Below are 21,111 nucleotides of genomic sequence, written 5' to 3'. Positions count from 1 at the left end.
TAGTGTATCGCAGGGTATGGTAAGAAAATCAGGAGAATTGTCCAGTAATAACCTTATAATAATCAGCAAAGATACGCGGGGGCGGAGCATATTTACTCAGGGGCGGAGCTCTCACATCACTGACTGCTTCTTATACTCATCATTATATTCATATCATTACATTACCAAAGAATCTGGATGTAATGCTGAACAGCACGGTGTCTAAAGATGACCTGATACAACTGGCAGCCAATCAGGAGGCTGGAAAACAGCTTGTCATATGCCCCTCCCATGAGGACCCTGTCAGACAATGAACAGCGCTTAAAGGGGGTTTCAAGGCACCTGTTGCAGCTCTTGCAGTTTAGAAACAGGAACAACTTAGTGTCTGAAATGTCAGGTGGGTGTAGGTGACTACTTCTTATCCCGATTGGCCGTTTATTGGCGTAATTGCGCCCACTAGTTGAGCTCCGAGGAAGCGCAGCTGATCATGGTAGTCGTATGGAAATCATATTCTCAGTTAAATTGACGTATAACGTTGAGTAATCTTTTAAAGCTTTATATGTCTTGCACTGTATATGTATTTTACTCCAGTCACATCCAGAGCTGCCTTTTAAAAAAAAAAAGCAGTTTGCCTTTGGTAGTCTCTGCAGTCAGACATTTACTCAAACAGCTTCGGTGTGACTACTGAAACAGCAAGTCTATAAATGCAGCTTTGGATGTAACTGTAATATAAGAAATGGCGATACTACAGAATTGTCACTGCAGCTCTGGATGTGACTGGAGTCAAAGAAATTATGTTACTTACTACCCAACCCAAAAAATAATAAGAGACTCACCGTCCAGCCTCCTCCGTCAGTCGTCATGTCACAATAGACCTGGAATCCCGCAGGATAGTGAATGGGGAACACGGAATAGACGCCATCCTCCTGCTGCCCGCTGATAAAGAGGTCATAGCAGTCGCGCGGTTTGGAACCTGCGGATAAAGTGGTCGCGTTATACGGTGGCGGGCAGAAAGTGATTTCATCATCTCAGAGTCACGGTGGCGGATAATTCCATTCGCGGGCAAATCTGAAGATTAACTCACATAGAAAAAAATTCCCTTGAAAAGTCTTTGGCGCTGCGGAGACTCGGCCGGCGAGATTTATGGTGCTGTCAAGATGGCAGAACTACCAGGAGTCGCCGTTTCTGGCTTTACTCTTGAAGATGCGGGGGAGGGGGAGCTGCGTTCTCATCTATAAAACGAGCCGGGGACGGATTCGACGTCTATATTTACGGGACGGTTTTATCGGAAAAATAGATGAAGCGCGTTATATTGCGCAATTTTGTGTCTGGAATGTGTGCCGCATGACTGCAACGACAACAGTTGCCTCCCAAAATATATACGATAAGGAAAATTGTCGTCGCGTTATTGTCGCCGTATTGTAAAATAAAAAAAATCAGACGATGGCGATACTTGGTCTGCGCATAAGACGCACGCGCCACCTGCTCCCGCTCTCTCTCCCCCTAAATGTCGTATAAATCTGCTCTGTTACGAGTTGCATGCCTTCACCTATCCTGTGTCAGTCTTCACTGTAGTTCTGGAATTCTATTCATGAACTAGGAGGCTCAGGATGAATAGGTCCATCTCCGGTAGGGAAGTTCTGCAGTCTGCAGACCCCTGAAGGATTGATGGGGGTCTCACCATTGGTGCAGCCACGAGGCCTGGAGCTCTTCGCTGGCGATCGTATGAGATCTCCCTTTCCACGGGATCTTCCATGGACCGAATCCAGGACTTCACTTACAGAACTGACCAGCTGCGCCACGTGACTGTGACCCTCCGACAGGAGCTGCGGGGGGAAAGGAGAGGGGACATGAGAGGGTGTGAAGAATTCTGCAACATATTAATAATAGGGTTGTCATTGGCTGAAATCCTTTGTCATTGGCCAGAAGACGACCTGTGCCGTGTGTTAGCATCGGTAGTACCCATCACGCCATGAAGGGGCCCAAACTGGCATCGGTAAATCATGGAAATTGTGCTTGACAACCAAGTTCACGCCACATTTACATTGACTTCTATGGGAAGGGAAACTTGAGTAACTCAAACCAAATGAAAGGGCATCACATGGCACTGCCAGCTGTGTTTGCATCCAACTTTCTACAAACCCTGGTTGACAAGAAAATCTTCATTCTCCCATCCCCAGCTCCTTCTTTACTACTGCCCCGCCTGAGTGTCAGTCTTCACTGTACTCCTAGCATTCCTTTCATGTGTAGTAGCAGTTTACACCTACACAGGAACAATAAATGAATGTGCTCCTCTGACATAGACAATTAGTGTCGGGCTCCACCCTCCTGACTAGTCACTGAAAGCTCCACCCCCTTCATGCTGTTAGTCCCACATGGACTGAATCATATAAAATCTCCGCCTACACACACTGCCAGACTCCACCGCCATAGACTATCTCCGCCCACACACAGTGGGAGCTGAACACCTGGTGCCCGTTCTCCGCTATTCAGACGAGAAGTAATTTGAATTGCTGTTTAAATTTAAAAGGTAACTTCTACCTCCAACTAAAAAATCGTGGGAACAGGGTTGTCAGACAGCACCATGCTCCAGATATAAGCAATAATCTCTGTGGGAGTCCTGCAGACATTGATGGACTCCGTTAAGCCTGAAATCGTTTTAGATTGGGTGCAAGTTGAGGCTTGACAACCTTTTTCCCATGCTCATCTTGCAAGTGATGGCAGCCTCTTTGCCTTTTAAGGATTGGCATTTTCCTATACCAGGCTCTAAACTTGTGGGGGGGGGGCGCCACAAGCTCTGGGTTCTCAGATGGAGACGTGCCCTTGTTATTCTCGCTTGCCTAAGGTTTAATTGAACACATTTCAAGAGAAACATTTTGGGTCTTTCGGAGATTTCTGCCCCTCGCTGACAACCTGCAGCATGTGAAATCTTCTGCCATTTGTATTGAGTGTACCAAGTGCTGGTGCCAGATAATGGTTGGCGTGGGTCTGTCTGTGTACACGATGAGCCGGCATAGCCATGTGTTCTGCATGAAGTGGCGCCAGGGAGCCCTGCACGAATCCTGCCGCTTCTCATCTTTGAAGAACATGTTTCACTGTATTCTATGAATTGGGACATTATAGGGACTCTGACAACCCAGACCTCGCGGCCTCTGACAACCCAGACCTCCCTGCCTCTGACAACCCAGACCTCGCGGCCTCTGACAACCCAGACCTCGCGGCCTCTGACAACCCAGACCTCGCGGCCTCTGACAACCCAGACCTCGCGGCCTCTGACAACCCAGACCTCGCGGCCTCTGACAACCCAGACCTCGCGGCCTCTGACAACCCAGACCTCGCGGCCTCTGACAACCCAGACCTCGCGGCCTCTGACAACCCAGACCTCGCGGCCTCTGACAACCCAGACCTCGCGGCCTCTGACAACCCAGACCTCGCGGCCTCTGACAACCCAGACCTCGCGGCCTCTGACAACCGAGTAAGTTGCTACTAAGATTATTCACTAATTTATTTGTCAAAGCTTTTCGGGAGTTTATCAGAAGTTTGCGATAGTGTGTATTGTGGAGGAAGGTATTTTCCTTTGCACGCTACACTTCCTATCCAAGTATTCCATTGACTGAATGACGTTAACTCCTACACTAGGCTACACCTAGACCAATTTCAACCCACCCACTCACAGCTAAGCTCCGCCTTCTTGTGAGGAAGCTCCACCTCTTTTGTTGGGATGCAAAAAGCCTGTATTGGGTGACAACCAATCTGGCCACCATTACAGCTTCCAGAGGGCCGTCACCCAGCTTTCCCTGTCTACTGAATGGCGAATTTGCTAAGTTAAGCAGCAATACGGAAGCAGGGGATGTATCTCTACAACTTACTAGACTGGGCTGTCATTCAGGACTGCAGGAAAGCTGGATGACCACCCTTAAAGGAGGTGGGGGTGGCCATATTGGTTGTCTCCCAGCTTTCCCAGGAGCAGATATAAGCAATGTATAATGAATGATTGGAGGGGGGGGGGGGGGGGGTTACCTGTATGAGTCTCCCCTGCTCACTCTGCAGCGCCCCGAGCTCAGACACCAGTCCGTTTTGCCCTTTCCGCAGGCTCTCCCAGTCTGCTCGCTGCCGGGACACCTGGGATACCATCTGTGACACTTGGTCAGCCAGTCCCGCCAGCAGTGCCCGCTCCTTGCCCACCGCCGCTTTCACCTCAGAGTCATGGTCGGCCAGCGCTGACATTAGGGAGGACTGTAAGCCGTCCAGACGAGGCAGCGGGTCGGGGCAATTGGGGTCGATGAATATATTGATGTGGGAGCTATCCGCCCGTTCAATGGTCACCAGCGCGTTGGGGTCCTCCATGTTGGTGGTGATGACTGGCGGCGGTTCGGTTGAAGGGGCGTGGTAATGATTCATGAACAGGACGGCTCCGGTGACGGTCACAGCCAACAGGACGGCGACCGACAGCAACACGGTGCACAGGATGTAACCACAGCTTGTCCTCTGCAACAGAAACGGAAGAGCTGGTTAGTCAACTGCCCATCATACTCCACTCACAGCCAGAGCTGCATTCACAATCCTACTGGTTGATCCTGGCAATCAGTCAACACTGTGCTGACAGACACGCCCCTCGTGGCTTAGCTAAGCTCCCATAATGCACTAGCGAATCACTACATCTCCCAAATTTCATCACAGCAGACACTGAACTAGCAGGACTCCTGAGCAAAAGGAAGGGGCATGACCCCAAAAAGACACCGGACCCCACCACTGCGGCTGGAATTTAGGGGTGAAGGGTCTGGGCTCAACCATGCTACTCCAACTTGTAGGGTGGCGGTTGGAGAATTTTGGTGGAAGCCAAAAAAAGGGGCCACAAGGATATGGGGGGTCATTTTCTTGTGGAGTCCTCTCTGCTCAGTGTCCCCTCCCCCCGGTGTATGCCTGCATAGCTTTTATAGTTTATAGAGTGGGTGGAGTAACCGGTGACATGTGATCATTCTGAGCCAATCAGGAACTTGTCTTACTCGCTACATTGTTTCCAAGATTATTCTGATGTCATTGACAGCTAAGCAGCTCCTTCCAGTTCATAGGCTGCTCTCCCAGGCATGGAGAGCGACAAGATGGCGGTGTCGAGCACAATCACCATGTGATCCCCGCAAAGCGCAGTCATGTGATGCCAATATCTGATACAGGCAGCGCCAGCACCCTGACTTTTGAGGTGCTCGGCCAGCAGGGGGCGCTCTCCCCTTTTTTAGTACTTAACGTGCGTACGATACAACCGCGGGCGCAGGATTTTGCTCTGATTTTTATGAGTTTTCTCTGAACTAAAACGAAGCGGATTCTGCTGAGCGGCGCGATAATGCGATCTGCGGGGACTCGCCGCCACGGAATCCTCTACCCTGGAGTTACAACAACTTATAAAGCATTAAGTATGTACCCCCCGGGGGGCCGCATTAGACCGCAACCCGCGGCGTCTTAACAGTTAACACCGCGTTCTCTTCCGAGCTGTCACTTAGGATTTCTCTGTCTCTCCTTGTGACTCTCGGGGGTCTCGGCGCACGTTTGTGGCGCCGCTGCCGGCCGGATTCCAATATTATTAATCCTTATAACAACATCACCCTGGAAAAGTTTTACCTTCTCCATAAATCTGTTCCTATCTGCATCAGGTGACGAGACGAGCGGCGTTCCTAAGTTACGGGCAGACGGTAAAGTGGGCGCCATATTTTTTTTTTTAATTAGTTGGACACCATCTTTGGTTTTCTCTGTTCCTGATCGAGCCTCCGCACCTTGACAACTTGTACGTGAACACCGATATTTTGTTTCGGAAAATGGCGCTGGTCTGTAATAACTTTGGCCACGCCCATTTCATGCATCTATTTTAAATGTGTTCTAGAAGATTTAAAAATGGCGCACGGGTTTCATAAATATGGCGCACACCACATTTTCCCTTATGTAATATTGGGGATGAAAGAAGATGATCTAGTATCCCCATCCCCCGCTTATAGCGACACTTCCAGATCTCCGCGGTCCCATGTGTTGTCACCCGCCGGCAGTGGTGCTCGTTGCTAGGCAACCACCCAAACAAAGCTGCAGCCTATATAGCAGAGTGATCGCTGAAATGACTCATTCGGACGTCTGACAGACTAGAATTACTCTTTGTGTCTAAAAAGTCTGATGCTTAAAGGGGAACTCCACATATCACACCAATTTTTAAAAAAACGTGAAAAACTAAAATTCCTAACCATGATCACCTTTTCATGGAATCCACTGTGTACTCCCTGACCGCCGCTGTGACTACTATGAAGACGATTGACAGGTTGTCACAGCCCCGCCCCCTGTCGCTCACATATCTGACTGGTAATGGGCTCTGCTATACGGTAACTATTCCGGAGTAGTACAAATCCTTGAAGTAGTGAAGCGAGAAGCATCTGAGAGCCGGCGGGAGGTTTCTTGTCTTAGAGGAGCTGCGGGGGTCTCGTGGAGAAGTTGGAGCTGTCAGACAGGCGGGCGGGGGTCTCTATTTCTAAAAACGTAAAATAAAAAATTGCAGAAAAGCGAACATGAGGGACGGATGGCGCACAGGGGGGGGGGGGGAGACTCCGGCGGCGGCGGCCATATGTCTTTATTGCTCCAGGAGATGTCACGCCTGCCGCTGAGCTGTCACGTCTGCCCCCCCCCCCGCCGCACAGGTCGTCTCTTCATCGGATCTCGTTACCGCCACTCAACATCAACAAATCTACATGCGGCCGTTGATGTTGCTGCGCAAATCCCCTCCCCCACCCGTCCTTCTAGACGTCTGCAACTGACAGGAGGAAACTCATCTGCCGGATCATCTCTGGTCCTGAGCCCCCCCCCCCCCCCCCCGTCCCCACCGATGAGATACACCGTATCCGACCATACGGCCAATTTTATAATAATCGTCGCTGCTTCACACGGCTCCGCGGTCACACGACCGTCATAAAAGGGTCGGCGCGTCTTAGGACAGGTTTTGGCCGAAATTAGTTGTCGCTGCTTTGTGTCAGAAAAGTCCAAGGGCGCGAATAGTTTTGTGTCGGCGCCGGACTCTCTTCTCCCCGATCCCCGACCCTGGGACGAGCGTCACGCTGGATTATCAGATTATCCGGCATCTAAAAGACAAGAATTTCCAAGTGTCCGGAAAATGACGGTGTAATCCTGAGCAGTGATCCCGGTCCCTGAGGAGCCTAAAGGTCCCTGAATCCCTACTGGCCCAATGTTATGCGTGCCAACTAGGAGCAGTAGATGCAGCTCTGGATGTGACTGGAGTGTAAACAGATATTATGTAGCTACAGATTATAAAGCAAAGTATTTCCAGAGTAGTGACCATATAGAAGACCCTCTCATCGCCTTTAACCCCTTCTCAATGTATTACGACTCCTCCCACTTTTCCATAAGCCCCACCCACATGCGCTCAGGTGGATAGAATAGATATTTTTGTCGGATTTGACCCCATAATGTTCATCTTGTTATACGCAAAATAATAGAATGACGATCATAACACGACGTATGAAAGTCGCCGAAATAACGATGAAAACTGCGGAGAAAAACATCACGTAAGTGGAGACCGGACCCCCCGGGAAAGCGCAGCGGTTAACTCCTTCCTCACCGCATCACAACCCACCCAGGAAGTAAGATAGAAAAATTTATCAGCGGCAAGAACCCCAAGTGTCAGCGTGTCATTATCCTGTCCCCCAAGTGTCAGGGTATTATTTACATCATATGTGACTGATATCAGCCGCCCCTCTTATATCACTCCAGTACTATTATATCCTCCAGAGACATTACATCATATGTGACTGATATCAGCCGCTCCTCTTATATCACACCAGTACTATTATATCCTCCAGAGACATTACATCATATGTGACTGATATCAGCCGCTCCTCTTATATCACTCCAGTACTATTATATCCTCCAGAGACATTACATCATGTGTGACTGATATCAGCCGCTCCTCTTATATCACTCCAGTACTATTATATCCTCCAGAGACATTACATCATATGTGACTGATATCAGCCGCTCCTCTTATATCACACCAGTACTATTATATCCTCCAGAGACATTACATCATATGTGACTGATATCAGCCGCCCCTCTTATATCACTCCAGTACTATTATATCCTCCAGAGACATTACATCATATGTGTGACTGATATCAGCCGCTCCTCTTATATCACTCCAGTACTATTATATCCTCCAGAGACATTACATCATATGTGACTGATATCAGCCGCTCCTCTTATAACACTCCAGTACTATTATATCCTCCAGAGACATTACATCATATGTGTGACTGATATCAGCCGATCCTCTTATATCACTCCAGTACTATTATATCCTCCAGAGACATTACATCATATGTGTGACTGATATCAGCCGCTCCTCTTATATCACTCCAGCACTATTATATCCTCCAGAGACATTACATCATATGTGACTGATATCAGCCGCTCCCCTTATATCACTCCAGTACTATTATATCCTCCAGAGACATTACATCATATGTGACTGATATCAGCCGCCCCTCTTATATCACTCCAGTACTATTATATCCTCCAGACATTACATCATATGTGACTGATATCAGCCGCTCCCCTTATATCACTCCAGTACTATTATATCCTCCAGAGACATTACATCATATGTGACTGATATCAGCCGCCCCTCTTATATCACTCCAGTACTATTATATCCTCCAGACATTACATCATATGTGACTGATATCAGCCGCTCCTCTTATATCACTCCAGTACTATTATATCCTCCAGAGACATTACATCATATATGTGACTGATATCAGCAGCTCCTCTTATATCACTCCAGTACTATTATATCCACCAGAGACATTACATCATATATGTGACTGATATCAGCCGCTCCTCTTATATCACTCCAGCACTATTATATCCTCCAGAGACATTACATCATATGTGTGACTGATATCAGCCGCTCCTCTTATATCACTCCAGCACTATTATATCCTCCAGAGACAATACATCATATGTGTGACTGATATCAGCCGCTCCTCTTATATCACTCCAGCACTATTATATCCTCCAGAGACATTACATCATATGTGACTGATATCAGCCGCTCCTCTTATAACACTCCAGTACTATTATATCCTCCAGAGACATTACATCATATGTGTGACTGATATCAGCCGCTCCTCTTATATCACTCCAGCACTATTATATCCTCCAGAGACATTACATCATATGTGACTGATATCAGCCGCTCCTCTTATATCACTCCAGTACTATTATATCCTCCAGAGACATTACATCATATGTGACTGATATCAGCCGCCCCTCTTATATCACTCCAGTACTATTATATCCTCCAGAGACATTACATCATATATGTGACTGATATCAGCCGCTCCTCTTATATCACTCCAGCACTATTATATCCTCCAGAGACATTACATCATATGTGTGACTGATATCAGCCGCTCCTCTTATATCACTCCAGTACTATTATATCCTCCAGAGACATTACATCATATGTGTGACTGATATCAGCGGCTCCTCTTATATCACTCCAGCACTATTATATCCTCCAGAGACATTACATCATATGTGTGACTGATATCAGCCGCTCCTCTTATATCACTCCAGCACTATTATATCCTCCAGAGACATTACATCATATGTGTGACTGATATCAGCCGCTCCTCTTATAACACTCCAGCACTATTATATCCTCCAGAGACATTACATCATATGTGTGACTGATATCAGCCGCTCCTCTTATATCACTCCAGTACTATTATATCCTCCAGACATTACATCATATGTGACTGATATCAGCCGCTCCTCTTATATCACTCAAGTACTATTATATCCTCCAGAGACATTACATCATATGTGACTGATATCAGCCGCTCCTCTTATATCACTCCAGTACTATTATATCCTCCAGAGACATTACATCATATGTGTGACTGATATCAGCCGCTCCTCTTATATCCTCCAGAGACATTACATCATATGTGACTGATATCAGCCGCTCCTCTTATATCACTCCAGTACTATTATATCCTCCAGAGACATTACATCATATGTGACTGATATCAGCCGCTCCTCTTATATCACTCAAGTACTATTATATCCTCCAGAGACATTACATCATATGTGACTGATATCAGCCGCTCCTCTTATATCACTCAGGCACTATTATATCCTCCAGAGACATTACATCATATGTGTGACTGATATCAGCCGCTCCTCTTATATCACTCCAGTACTATTATATCCTCCAGAGACATTACATCATATGTGACTGATATCAGCCGCTCCTCTTATAACACTCCAGCACTATTATATCCTCCAGAGACATTACATCATATGTGACTGATATCAGCCGCTCCCCTTATATCACTCCAGTACTATTATATCCTCCAGAGACATTACATCATATGTGACTGATATCAGCCGCCCCTCTTATATCACTCCAGTACTATTATATCCTCCAGACATTACATCATATGTGACTGATATCAGCCGCTCCTCTTATATCACTCCAGTACTATTATATCCTCCAGAGACATTACATCATATATGTGACTGATATCAGCCGCTCCTCTTATATCACTCCAGTACTATTATATCCTCCAGAGACATTACATCATATATGTGACTGATATCAGCAGCTCCTCTTATATCACTCCAGTACTATTATATCCACCAGAGACATTACATCATATATGTGACTGATATCAGCCGCTCCTCTTATATCACTCCAGCACTATTATATCCTCCAGAGACATTACATCATATGTGTGACTGATATCAGCCGCTCCTCTTATATCACTCCAGCACTATTATATCCTCCAGAGACAATACATCATATGTGACTGATATCAGCCGCTCCTCTTATATCACTCCAGCACTATTATATCCTCCAGAGACATTACATCATATGTGACTGATATCAGCCGCTCCTCTTATAACACTCCAGTACTATTATATCCTCCAGAGACATTACATCATATGTGTGACTGATATCAGCCGCTCCTCTTATATCACTCCAGCACTATTATATCCTCCAGAGACATTACATCATATGTGACTGATATCAGCCGCTCCTCTTATAACACTCCAGTACTATTATATCCTCCAGAGACATTACATCATATGTGACTGATATCAGCCGCTCCTCTTATATCACTCCAGTACTATTATATCCTCCAGAGACATTACATCATATGTGTGACTGATATCAGCCGCTCCTCTTATATCACTCCAGTACTATTATATCCTCCAGAGACATTACATCATATGTGACTGATATCAGCCGCTCCTCTTATATCACTCCAGCACTATTATATCCTCCAGAGACATTACATCATATATGTGACTGATATCAGCCGCTCCTCTTATATCACTCCAGCACTATTATATCCTCCAGAGACATTACATCATATGTGTGACTGATATCAGCCGCTCCTCTTATATCACTCCAGTACTATTATATCCTCCAGAGACATTACATCATATGTGTGACTGATATCAGCGGCTCCTCTTATATCACTCCAGCACTATTATATCCTCCAGAGACATTACATCATATGTGTGACTGATATCAGCCGCTCCTCTTATATCACTCCAGCACTATTATATCCTCCAGAGACATTACATCATATGTGTGACTGATATCAGCCGCTCCTCTTATAACACTCCAGCACTATTATATCCTCCAGAGACATTACATCATATGTGACTGATATCAGCCGCTCCTCTTATAACACTCCAGTACTATTATATCCTCCAGAGACATTACATCATATGTGACTGATATCAGTCGCTCCCCTTATAACACTCCAGCACTATTATATCCTCCAGAGACATTACATCATATGTGACTGATATCAGCCGCTCCTCTTATATCACTCCAGTACTATTATATCCTCCAGAGACATTACATCATATATGTGACTGATATCAGCCGCTCCTCTTATATCACTCCAGTACTATTATATCCTCCAGAGACATTACATCATATGTGACTGATATCAGCCGCTCCTCTTATATCACTCCAGTACTATTATATCCTCCAGAGACATTACATCATATGTGACTGATATCAGCCGCTCCTCTTATATCACTCAAGTACTATTATATCCTCCAGAGACATTACATCATATGTGACTGATATCAGCCGCTCCTCTTATATCACTCCAGTACTATTATATCCTCCAGAGACATTACATCATATGTGACTGATATCAGCCGCTCCTCTTATATCACTCAAGTACTATTATATCCTCCAGAGACATTACATCATATGTGACTGATATCAGCCGCTCCTCTTATATCACTCCAGTACTATTATATCCTCCAGAGACATTACATCATATGTGTGACTGATATCAGCCGCTCCTCTTATATCACTCCAGTACTATTATATCCTCCAGAGACATTACATCATATGTGACTGATATCAGCCGCCCCTCTTATATCACTCCAGTACTATTATATCCTCCAGAGACATTACATCATATGTGACTGATATCAGCCGCTCCTCTTATATCACTCAAGTACTATTATATCCTCCAGAGACATTACATCATATGTGACTGATATCAGCCGCTCCTCTTATATCACTCCAGTACTATTATATCCTCCAGAGACATTACATCATATGTGACTGATATCAGCCGCTCCTCTTATATCACTCCAGTACTATTATATCCTCCAGAGACATTACATCATATGTGACTGATATCAGCCGCCCCTCTTATATCACTCCAGTACTATTATATCCTCCAGAGACATTACATCATATATGTGACTGATATCAGCCGCTCCTCTTATATCACTCCAGCACTATTATATCCTCCAGAGACATTACATCATATGTGTGACTGATATCAGCCGCTCCTCTTATATCACTCCAGTACTATTATATCCTCCAGAGACATTACATCATATGTGTGACTGATATCAGCCGCTCCTCTTATATCACTCCAGCACTATTATATCCTCCAGAGACATTACATCATATGTGACTGATATCAGCCGCTCCTCTTATATCACTCCAGTACTATTATATCCTCCAGAGACATTACATCATATGTGACTGATATCAGCCGCTCCTCTTATATCACTCAAGTACTATTATATCCTCCAGAGACATTACATCATATGTGACTGATATCAGCCGCTCCTCTTATATCACTCCAGTACTATTATATCCTCCAGAGACATTACATCATATGTGTGACTGATATCAGCCGCTCCTCTTATTACACTCCAGCACTATTATATCCTCCAGAGACATTACATCATATGTGTGACTGATATCAGCCGCTCCTCTTATATCACTCCAGTACTATTATATCCTCCAGAGACATTACATCATATGTGACTGATATCAGCCGCACCTCTTATATCACTCCAGTACTATTATATCCTCCAGAGACATTACATCATATGTGTGACTGATATCAGCCGCTCCTCTTATATCACTCCAGCACTATTATATCCTCCAGAGACATTACATCATATGTGTGACTGATATCAGCCGCTCCTCTTATAACACTCCAGCACTATTATATCCTCCAGAGACATTACATCATATGTGTGACTGATATCAGCCGCTCCTCTTATATCACTCCAGTACTATTATATCCTCCAGACATTACATCATATGTGACTGATATCAGCCGCTCCTCTTATATCACTCAAGTACTATTATATCCTCCAGAGACATTACATCATATGTGACTGATATCAGCCGCTCCTCTTATATCACTCCAGTACTATTATATCCTCCAGAGACATTACATCATATGTGACTGATATCAGCCGCTCCTCTTATATCACTCCAGTACTATTATATCCTCCAGAGACATTACATCATATGTGACTGATATCAGCCGCCCCTCTTATATCACTCCAGTACTATTATATCCTCCAGAGACATTACATCATATATGTGACTGATATCAGCCGCTCCTCTTATATCACTCCAGCACTATTATATCCTCCAGAGACATTACATCATATGTGTGACTGATATCAGCCGCTCCTCTTATATCACTCCAGTACTATTATATCCTCCAGAGACATTACATCATATGTGTGACTGATATCAGCCGCTCCTCTTATATCACTCCAGCACTATTATATCCTCCAGAGACATTACATCATATGTGACTGATATCAGCCGCTCCTCTTATATCACTCCAGTACTATTATATCCTCCAGAGACATTACATCATATGTGACTGATATCAGCCGCTCCTCTTATATCACTCCAGTACTATTATATCCTCCAGAGACATTACATCATATGTGACTGATATCAGCCGCTCCTCTTATATCACTCAAGTACTATTATATCCTCCAGAGACATTACATCATATGTGACTGATATCAGCCGCTCCTCTTATATCACTCCAGTACTATTATATCCTCCAGAGACATTACATCATATGTGTGACTGATATCAGCCGCTCCTCTTATTACACTCCAGCACTATTATATCCTCCAGAGACATTACATCATATGTGTGACTGATATCAGCCGCTCCTCTTATATCACTCCAGTACTATTATATCCTCCAGAGACATTACATCATATGTGACTGATATCAGCCGCACCTCTTATATCACTCCAGTACTATTATATCCTCCAGAGACATTACATCATATGTGACTGATATCAGCCGCTCCTCTTATATCACTCCAGTACTATTATATCCTCCAGAGACATTACATCATATGTGTGACTGATATCAGCCGCTCCTCTTATATCACTCCAGCACTATTATATCCTCCAGAGACATTACATCATATGTGTGACTGATATCAGCCGCACCTCTTATATCACTCCAGCACTATTATATCCTCCAGAGACATTACATCATATGTGTGACTGATATCAGCCGCTCCTCTTATATCACTCCAGCACTATTATATCCTCCAGAGACATTACATCATATGTGTGACTGATATCAGCCGCTCCTCTTATAACACTCCAGCACTATTATATCCTCCAGAGACATTACATCATATGTGTGACTGATATCAGCCGCTCCTCTTATATCACTCCAGTACTATTATATCCTCCAGACATTACATCATATGTGACTGATATCAGCCGCTCCTCTTATATCACTCAAGTACTATTATATCCTCCAGAGACATTATATCATATGTGACTGATATCAGCCGCTCCTCTTATATCACTCCAGTACTATTATATCCTCCAGAGACATTACATCATATGTGTGACTGATATCAGCCGCTCCTCTTATATCACTCCAGTACTATTATATCCTCCACAGACATTACATCATATGTGACTGATATCAGCCGCTCCTCTTATATCACTCCAGTACTATTATATCCTCCAGAGACATTACATCATATGTGACTGATATCAGCCGCTCCTCTTATTACACTCCAGTACTATTATATCCTCCAGAGACATTACATCATATGTGACTGATATCAGCCGCTCCTCTTATAACACTCCAGTACTATTATATCCTCCAGAGACATTACATCATATGTGTGACTGATATCAGCCGCTCCTCTTATAACACTCCAGTACTATTATATCCTCCAGAGACATTACATCATATGTGACTGATATCAGCCGCTCCTCTTATATCACTCCGGCACTATTATATCCTCCAGAGACATTACATCATATGTGTGACTGATATCAGCCGCTCCTCTTATATCACTCCAGTACTATTATATCCTCCAGAGACATTACATCATATGTGACTGATATCAGCCGCTCCTCTTATAACACTCCAGCACTATTATATCCTCCAGAGACATTACATCATATGTGACTGATATCAGCCGCTCCTCTTATATCACTCCAGTACTATTATATCCTCCAGAGACATTACATCATATGTGACTGATATCAGCCGCTCCTCTTATAACACTCCAGTACTATTATATCCTCCAGAGACATTACATCATATGTGTGACTGATATCAGCCGCTCCTCTTATATCACTCCAGCACTATTATAAGCTCTGGATTGTAGTGTTAGTGTCCCTTTAAAGGGACAGAGCTGGCCGTGTACAATGCTGAATACTAATGTGGCTGCTGTAGATGTGCTGATGTGTTGTTTTGTTGTTGACTGACAGTGAGTGGTATAATATAGCAAATTATTATGGACGGATACACAAGGAAATGACCGGGCGGCGCGGGGGAGCGGAGAACACATACCGGGGGATAAGTGACCTTGTGCAAATCTCTGCGTCCTGACAATTTCCATCTATACAGATCACAGACCCGGCTGACTCATACATTTACTTATATTATGTTTAAAGGGACAGGCACCTATTTATTACATTGGGAAAGATACAAAGTTTCAATGCAGTGAGGATTTGCAGCATATTGACTTACGGCCGCCATGTTACCTGCTGAGGCAGCGATCTTCCCTTATACATATACATGGGCGATGTCTCCTAAGCTGCTCCAGTCATCCGTCCCGGCCCTATTAACACGTCTCTTCTGCTCCGTGAGTGCTCAGGTATTTTCTAGGGAGGGAGCTAAGTGGCTGTTAGACATATGTAGCGCCGCTTATCTCGACCCGACAGGTAATATCCAATGTAGGGGGAGGATAGTCTGGAGATTCCTAATGGATTCTGCCAAAATCTATAGCTCACAAATCATTCGTTTCTTAGCTACGTCTAGAAAAGAAGGGTGGCAACAAGAACGCACTCCTCTTTCCCACAGCCCTGAATGGGCAATCTGCCTAGTTATTGAATGACCCCCCCCCCCCCCCTCCTTCCAGCATTTCTGCAGGTTGGGAATACCAGGGGCAGTGCCAGCGTGTCAGCAGCCAAAGCCTTGCCAGCAGAGGACTGGGAATATATAAAGTCGCCATCGGCTCCGCGTCCGCAGGTTTATAAATCACTTACGTAAATAAATATTAATCAAAGCACAAAATATCGGTGACGCGTCTGCTCTGCGTAATGGGAAGAGCGCCAAACAAACCGTTACCTAACCCTTAAAGGGGAACTCCATCCAGAATACCGACCTCTCCCATTAGCTTGTTACTTTAATACATGTGCACTGTATGACAGCATACTAATCCTTACAGTGTATGCTGCCATTATGTGGGCACTGTGTGGCAGTATTATATGTGATCACTGTGTGGCAGTATTATATGTGATCACTGTGTGGCAGTATTATATGTGATCACTGTGTGGCAGTATTATATGTGATCACTGTGTGGCAGTATTATATGTGATCACTGTGTGGCAGTATTATATGTGATCACTGTGTGGCAGTATTATATGTGATCACTGTGTGGCAGTATTATATGTGATCACTGTGTGGCAGTATTATATGTGATCACTGTGTGGCAGTATTATATGTGATCACTGTGTGGCAGTATTATATGTGATCACTGTGTGGCAGTATTATATGTGATCACTGTGTGGCAGTATTATATGTGATCACTGTGTGGCAGTATTATATGTGATCACTGTGTGGCAGTATTCTATGTGATCACTGTGTGGCAGTTTTATTATTACTTTTGCCCCCCCCCCCCTCCACATTGATGAGTGTCAGTTGTGTAGAGGATATGGAAGATCTGTTGTTCGCTGTTTGAGATCATCGCCGACTCTTCACGCTCAACACACACTAATCCTGAGAGCTGTCAGTGCCAGTGAGCGCCGATCCAGCGCTTGTTGCGTGGGATCGCGCCTGACTGGACACACGACTCCACATACGGGAGAATAACAGCAGATGATTTTCGACTTAACTGCTGATAAACAGGAGAGAGGAACGTGTAGAACTGCAACATCCGGAACAAAGTAATGTAATGGATGTTACCTGCAGTCCTATGTAACACCACAGATAACACAGTGATAACTCTCTGATTACAGATAATGTAGTAGATATTACCTGCAGTCCTATGTAACACCACAGATAACACAGTGATAACTCTCTGATTACAGATAATGTAGTAGATATTACCTGCAGTCCTATGTAACACCACAGATAACACAGTGATAACTCTCTGATTACAGATACTGTAGTAGATGTCACCTGCAGTCCTATGTAACACCACAGATAACACAGTGATAACTCTCAGTGATACAGATAATGTAGTAGATGTTACCTGCAGTCCTATGTAACACCACAGATAACACAGTGATACAGATACTGTAGTAGTGTATCTGCAGTCCTATGTAGCTGCACATTCTGTAACAGTAATATTATGAGTTCTGCTACATCTGCGTAACATTTCCTCTTCCATTATATCCTGCACACTGTGACTTTTTAATTGTTTTGCAGTTGATGCCATATGGAGTGCAGGGCGGGTGATCTGCGGAGCGCTGGAGCAGGAGAGGATGGAGCGTGGCGCATTGTCAGTAAGTGCGATCCATCTGTCTGCTGGAAGGATCTATCATTGCTCTGTATGAGATCCATCCCCCGTGTCATTCATTATGTGGCAAATGCAATGAGCTGCCCCTCCTGGCCTGGCAATGCGCAGGTTAACCTCCGCTATGAATACGTACCTCAGAGGCAACATTAAGGGTTACTTAATTAAGGGTTAATTCCTTGATGGTGGCACAAAGTTTAGTGTAATCCACCTCGCCAGCCTGAGGCACGTTCATGCCAGTGTCTCCACATTGGCACATATGGCCCCGGATTCCATTTTTCGGTTTGCCGCCTCCTCCAGGTCGTGTTCTTGTGAAGATGCTCCCAACTACCCAGGGCCAATCTGGGGGCCCTGAGAAAAATGAGCAGAAGGTGCCCAAATAGAAGTGTCAAACTATGCCAATAATAGTACCATAGTGATCACATAACAGTGCCATACAATACATGGAAATACCGCCATTCACTGCCCATATAATACCGCCGTTCACTGCCCATATAATACCGCCGTTCACTGCCCATATAATACTGCCGTTCACTGCCCATATAATACCGCCATTCACTGCCCATATAATACTGCCGTTCACTGCCCATATAATACCGCCATTCACTGCCCATATAATACTGCCGTTCACTGCCCATATAATACTGCCATTCACTGCCCATATAATACCGCCGTTCACTGCCCATATAATACCGCCATTCACTGCCCATATAATACTGCCGTTCACTGCCCATATAATACCGCCATTCACTGCCCATATAATACTGCCGTTCACTGCCCATATAATACCGCCACTCACTGCCCATATAATACCGCCATTCACTGCCCATATAATACCGCCGTTCACTGCCCATATAATACCGCCATTCACTGCCCATATAATACCGCCGTTCACTGCCCATATAATACTGCCATTCACTGCCCATATAATACTGCCGTTCACTGCCCATATAATACCGCCATTCACTGCCCATATAATACTGCCGTTCACTGCCCATATAATACTGCCGTTCACTGCCCATATAATACTGCCATTCACTGCCCATATAATACTGCCGTTCACTGCCCATATAATACTGCCATTCACTGCCCATATAATACCGCCATTCCCTGCCCATATAATACTGCCATTCACTGCCCATATAATACCGCCATTCCCTGCCCATATAATACTGCCATTCACTGCCCATATAATACTGCCGTTCACTGCCCATATAATACTGCCATTCACTGCCCATATAATACCGCCGTTCACTGCCCATATAATACCGCCGTTCACTGCCCATATAATACCGCCACTCACTGCCCATATAATACCGCCATTCACTGCCCATATAATACCGCCGTCCACTGCCCATATAATACCGCCATTCACTGCCCATATAATACCGCCGTTCACTGCCCATATAATACTGCCATTCACTGCCCATATAATACTGCCGTTCACTGCCCATATAATACCGCCGTTCACTGCCCATATAATACCGCCATTCACTGCCCATATAATACTGCCGTTCACTGCCCATATAATACTGCCGTTCACTGCCCATATAATACTGCCATTCACTGCCCATATAATACCGCCATTCCCTGCCCATATAATACTGCCGTTCACTGCCCATATAATACTGCCGTTCACTGCCCATATAATACTGCCATTCACTGCCCATATAATACCGCCGTTCACTGCCCATATAATACCGCCATTCACTGCCCATATAATACCGCCGTTCACTGCCCATATAATACCGCCGTTCACTGCCCATATAATACCGCCATTCACTGCCCATATAATACTGCCGTTCACTGCCCATATAATACTGCCGTTCACTGCCCATATAATACTGCCATTCACTGCCCATATAATACTGCCATTCCCTGCCCATATAATACCGCCATTCCCTGCCCATATAATACTGCCGTTCACTGCCCATATAATACTGCCATTCTCTGCCCATATAATACCGCCGTTCACTGCCCATATAATACCGCCATTCCCTGCCCATATAATACCGCCATTCCCTGCCCATATAATACTGCCGTTCACTGCCCATATAATACCGCCGTTCACTGCCCATATAATACCGCCGTTCACTGCCCATACAATACCGCCGTTCACTGCCCATACAATACCGCCGTTCACTGCCCATACAATACCGCCGTTCACTGCCCATATAATACTGCCGTTCACTGCCCATATAATACCGCCGTTCCCTGCCCATATAATACCGCCATTCCCTGCCCATATAATACTGCCGTTCACTGCCCATATAATACCGCCGTTCACTGCCCATATAATACCGCCGTTCACTGCCCATACAATACCGCCGTTCACTGCCCATACAATACCGCCGTTCACTGCCCATACAATACCGCCGTTCACTGCCCATATAATACTGCCGTTCACTGCCCATATAATACCGCCGTTCACTGCCCATATAATACTGCCATTCACTGCCCATATAATACCGCCGTTCCCTGCCCATATAATACCGCCATTCACTGCCCATATAATACTGCCATGCACTGCCCATATAATACCGCCGTTCACTGCCCATATAATACCGCCATTCACTGCCCATATAATACCGCCGTTCACTGCCCATATAATACTGCCGTTCACTGCCCATATAATACCGCCATTCACTGCCCATATAATACTGCCGTTCACTGCCCATATAATACCGCCATTCACTGCCCATATAATACCGCCATTCACTGCCCATATAATACTGCCGTTCACTGCCCATATAATACT

The 21,111-nt window shown here is 45.1% G+C and overlaps 1 protein-coding gene across 1 annotated transcript in view; it reads right to left on the bottom strand.

Annotated features, from left to right (window-relative positions):
• Positions 1 to 21,111, bottom strand: part of LOC142707566 (fibrinogen C domain-containing protein 1-like) — a 135,083-nt gene that overhangs the window by 18,860 nt on the left and 95,112 nt on the right. Inside the window, exons 3-5 of the mRNA XM_075848335.1 lie at positions 4,000 to 4,467; positions 1,661 to 1,805; positions 816 to 952 (exon numbers count right to left, since the gene is read on the bottom strand). Coding sequence (XP_075704450.1) covers positions 816 to 952; positions 1,661 to 1,805; positions 4,000 to 4,467 — 750 coding nt within the window. The remainder of the gene's footprint in view (positions 1 to 815; positions 953 to 1,660; positions 1,806 to 3,999; positions 4,468 to 21,111) is intronic.

The sequence above is a fragment of the Rhinoderma darwinii genome, unplaced genomic scaffold, assembly GCF_050947455.1.
Source record: "Rhinoderma darwinii isolate aRhiDar2 unplaced genomic scaffold, aRhiDar2.hap1 Scaffold_36, whole genome shotgun sequence".
Taxonomy (NCBI): Eukaryota; Metazoa; Chordata; class Amphibia; order Anura; family Rhinodermatidae; genus Rhinoderma; species Rhinoderma darwinii.
This window is presented reverse-complemented; position numbering and strand designations above follow the sequence as displayed.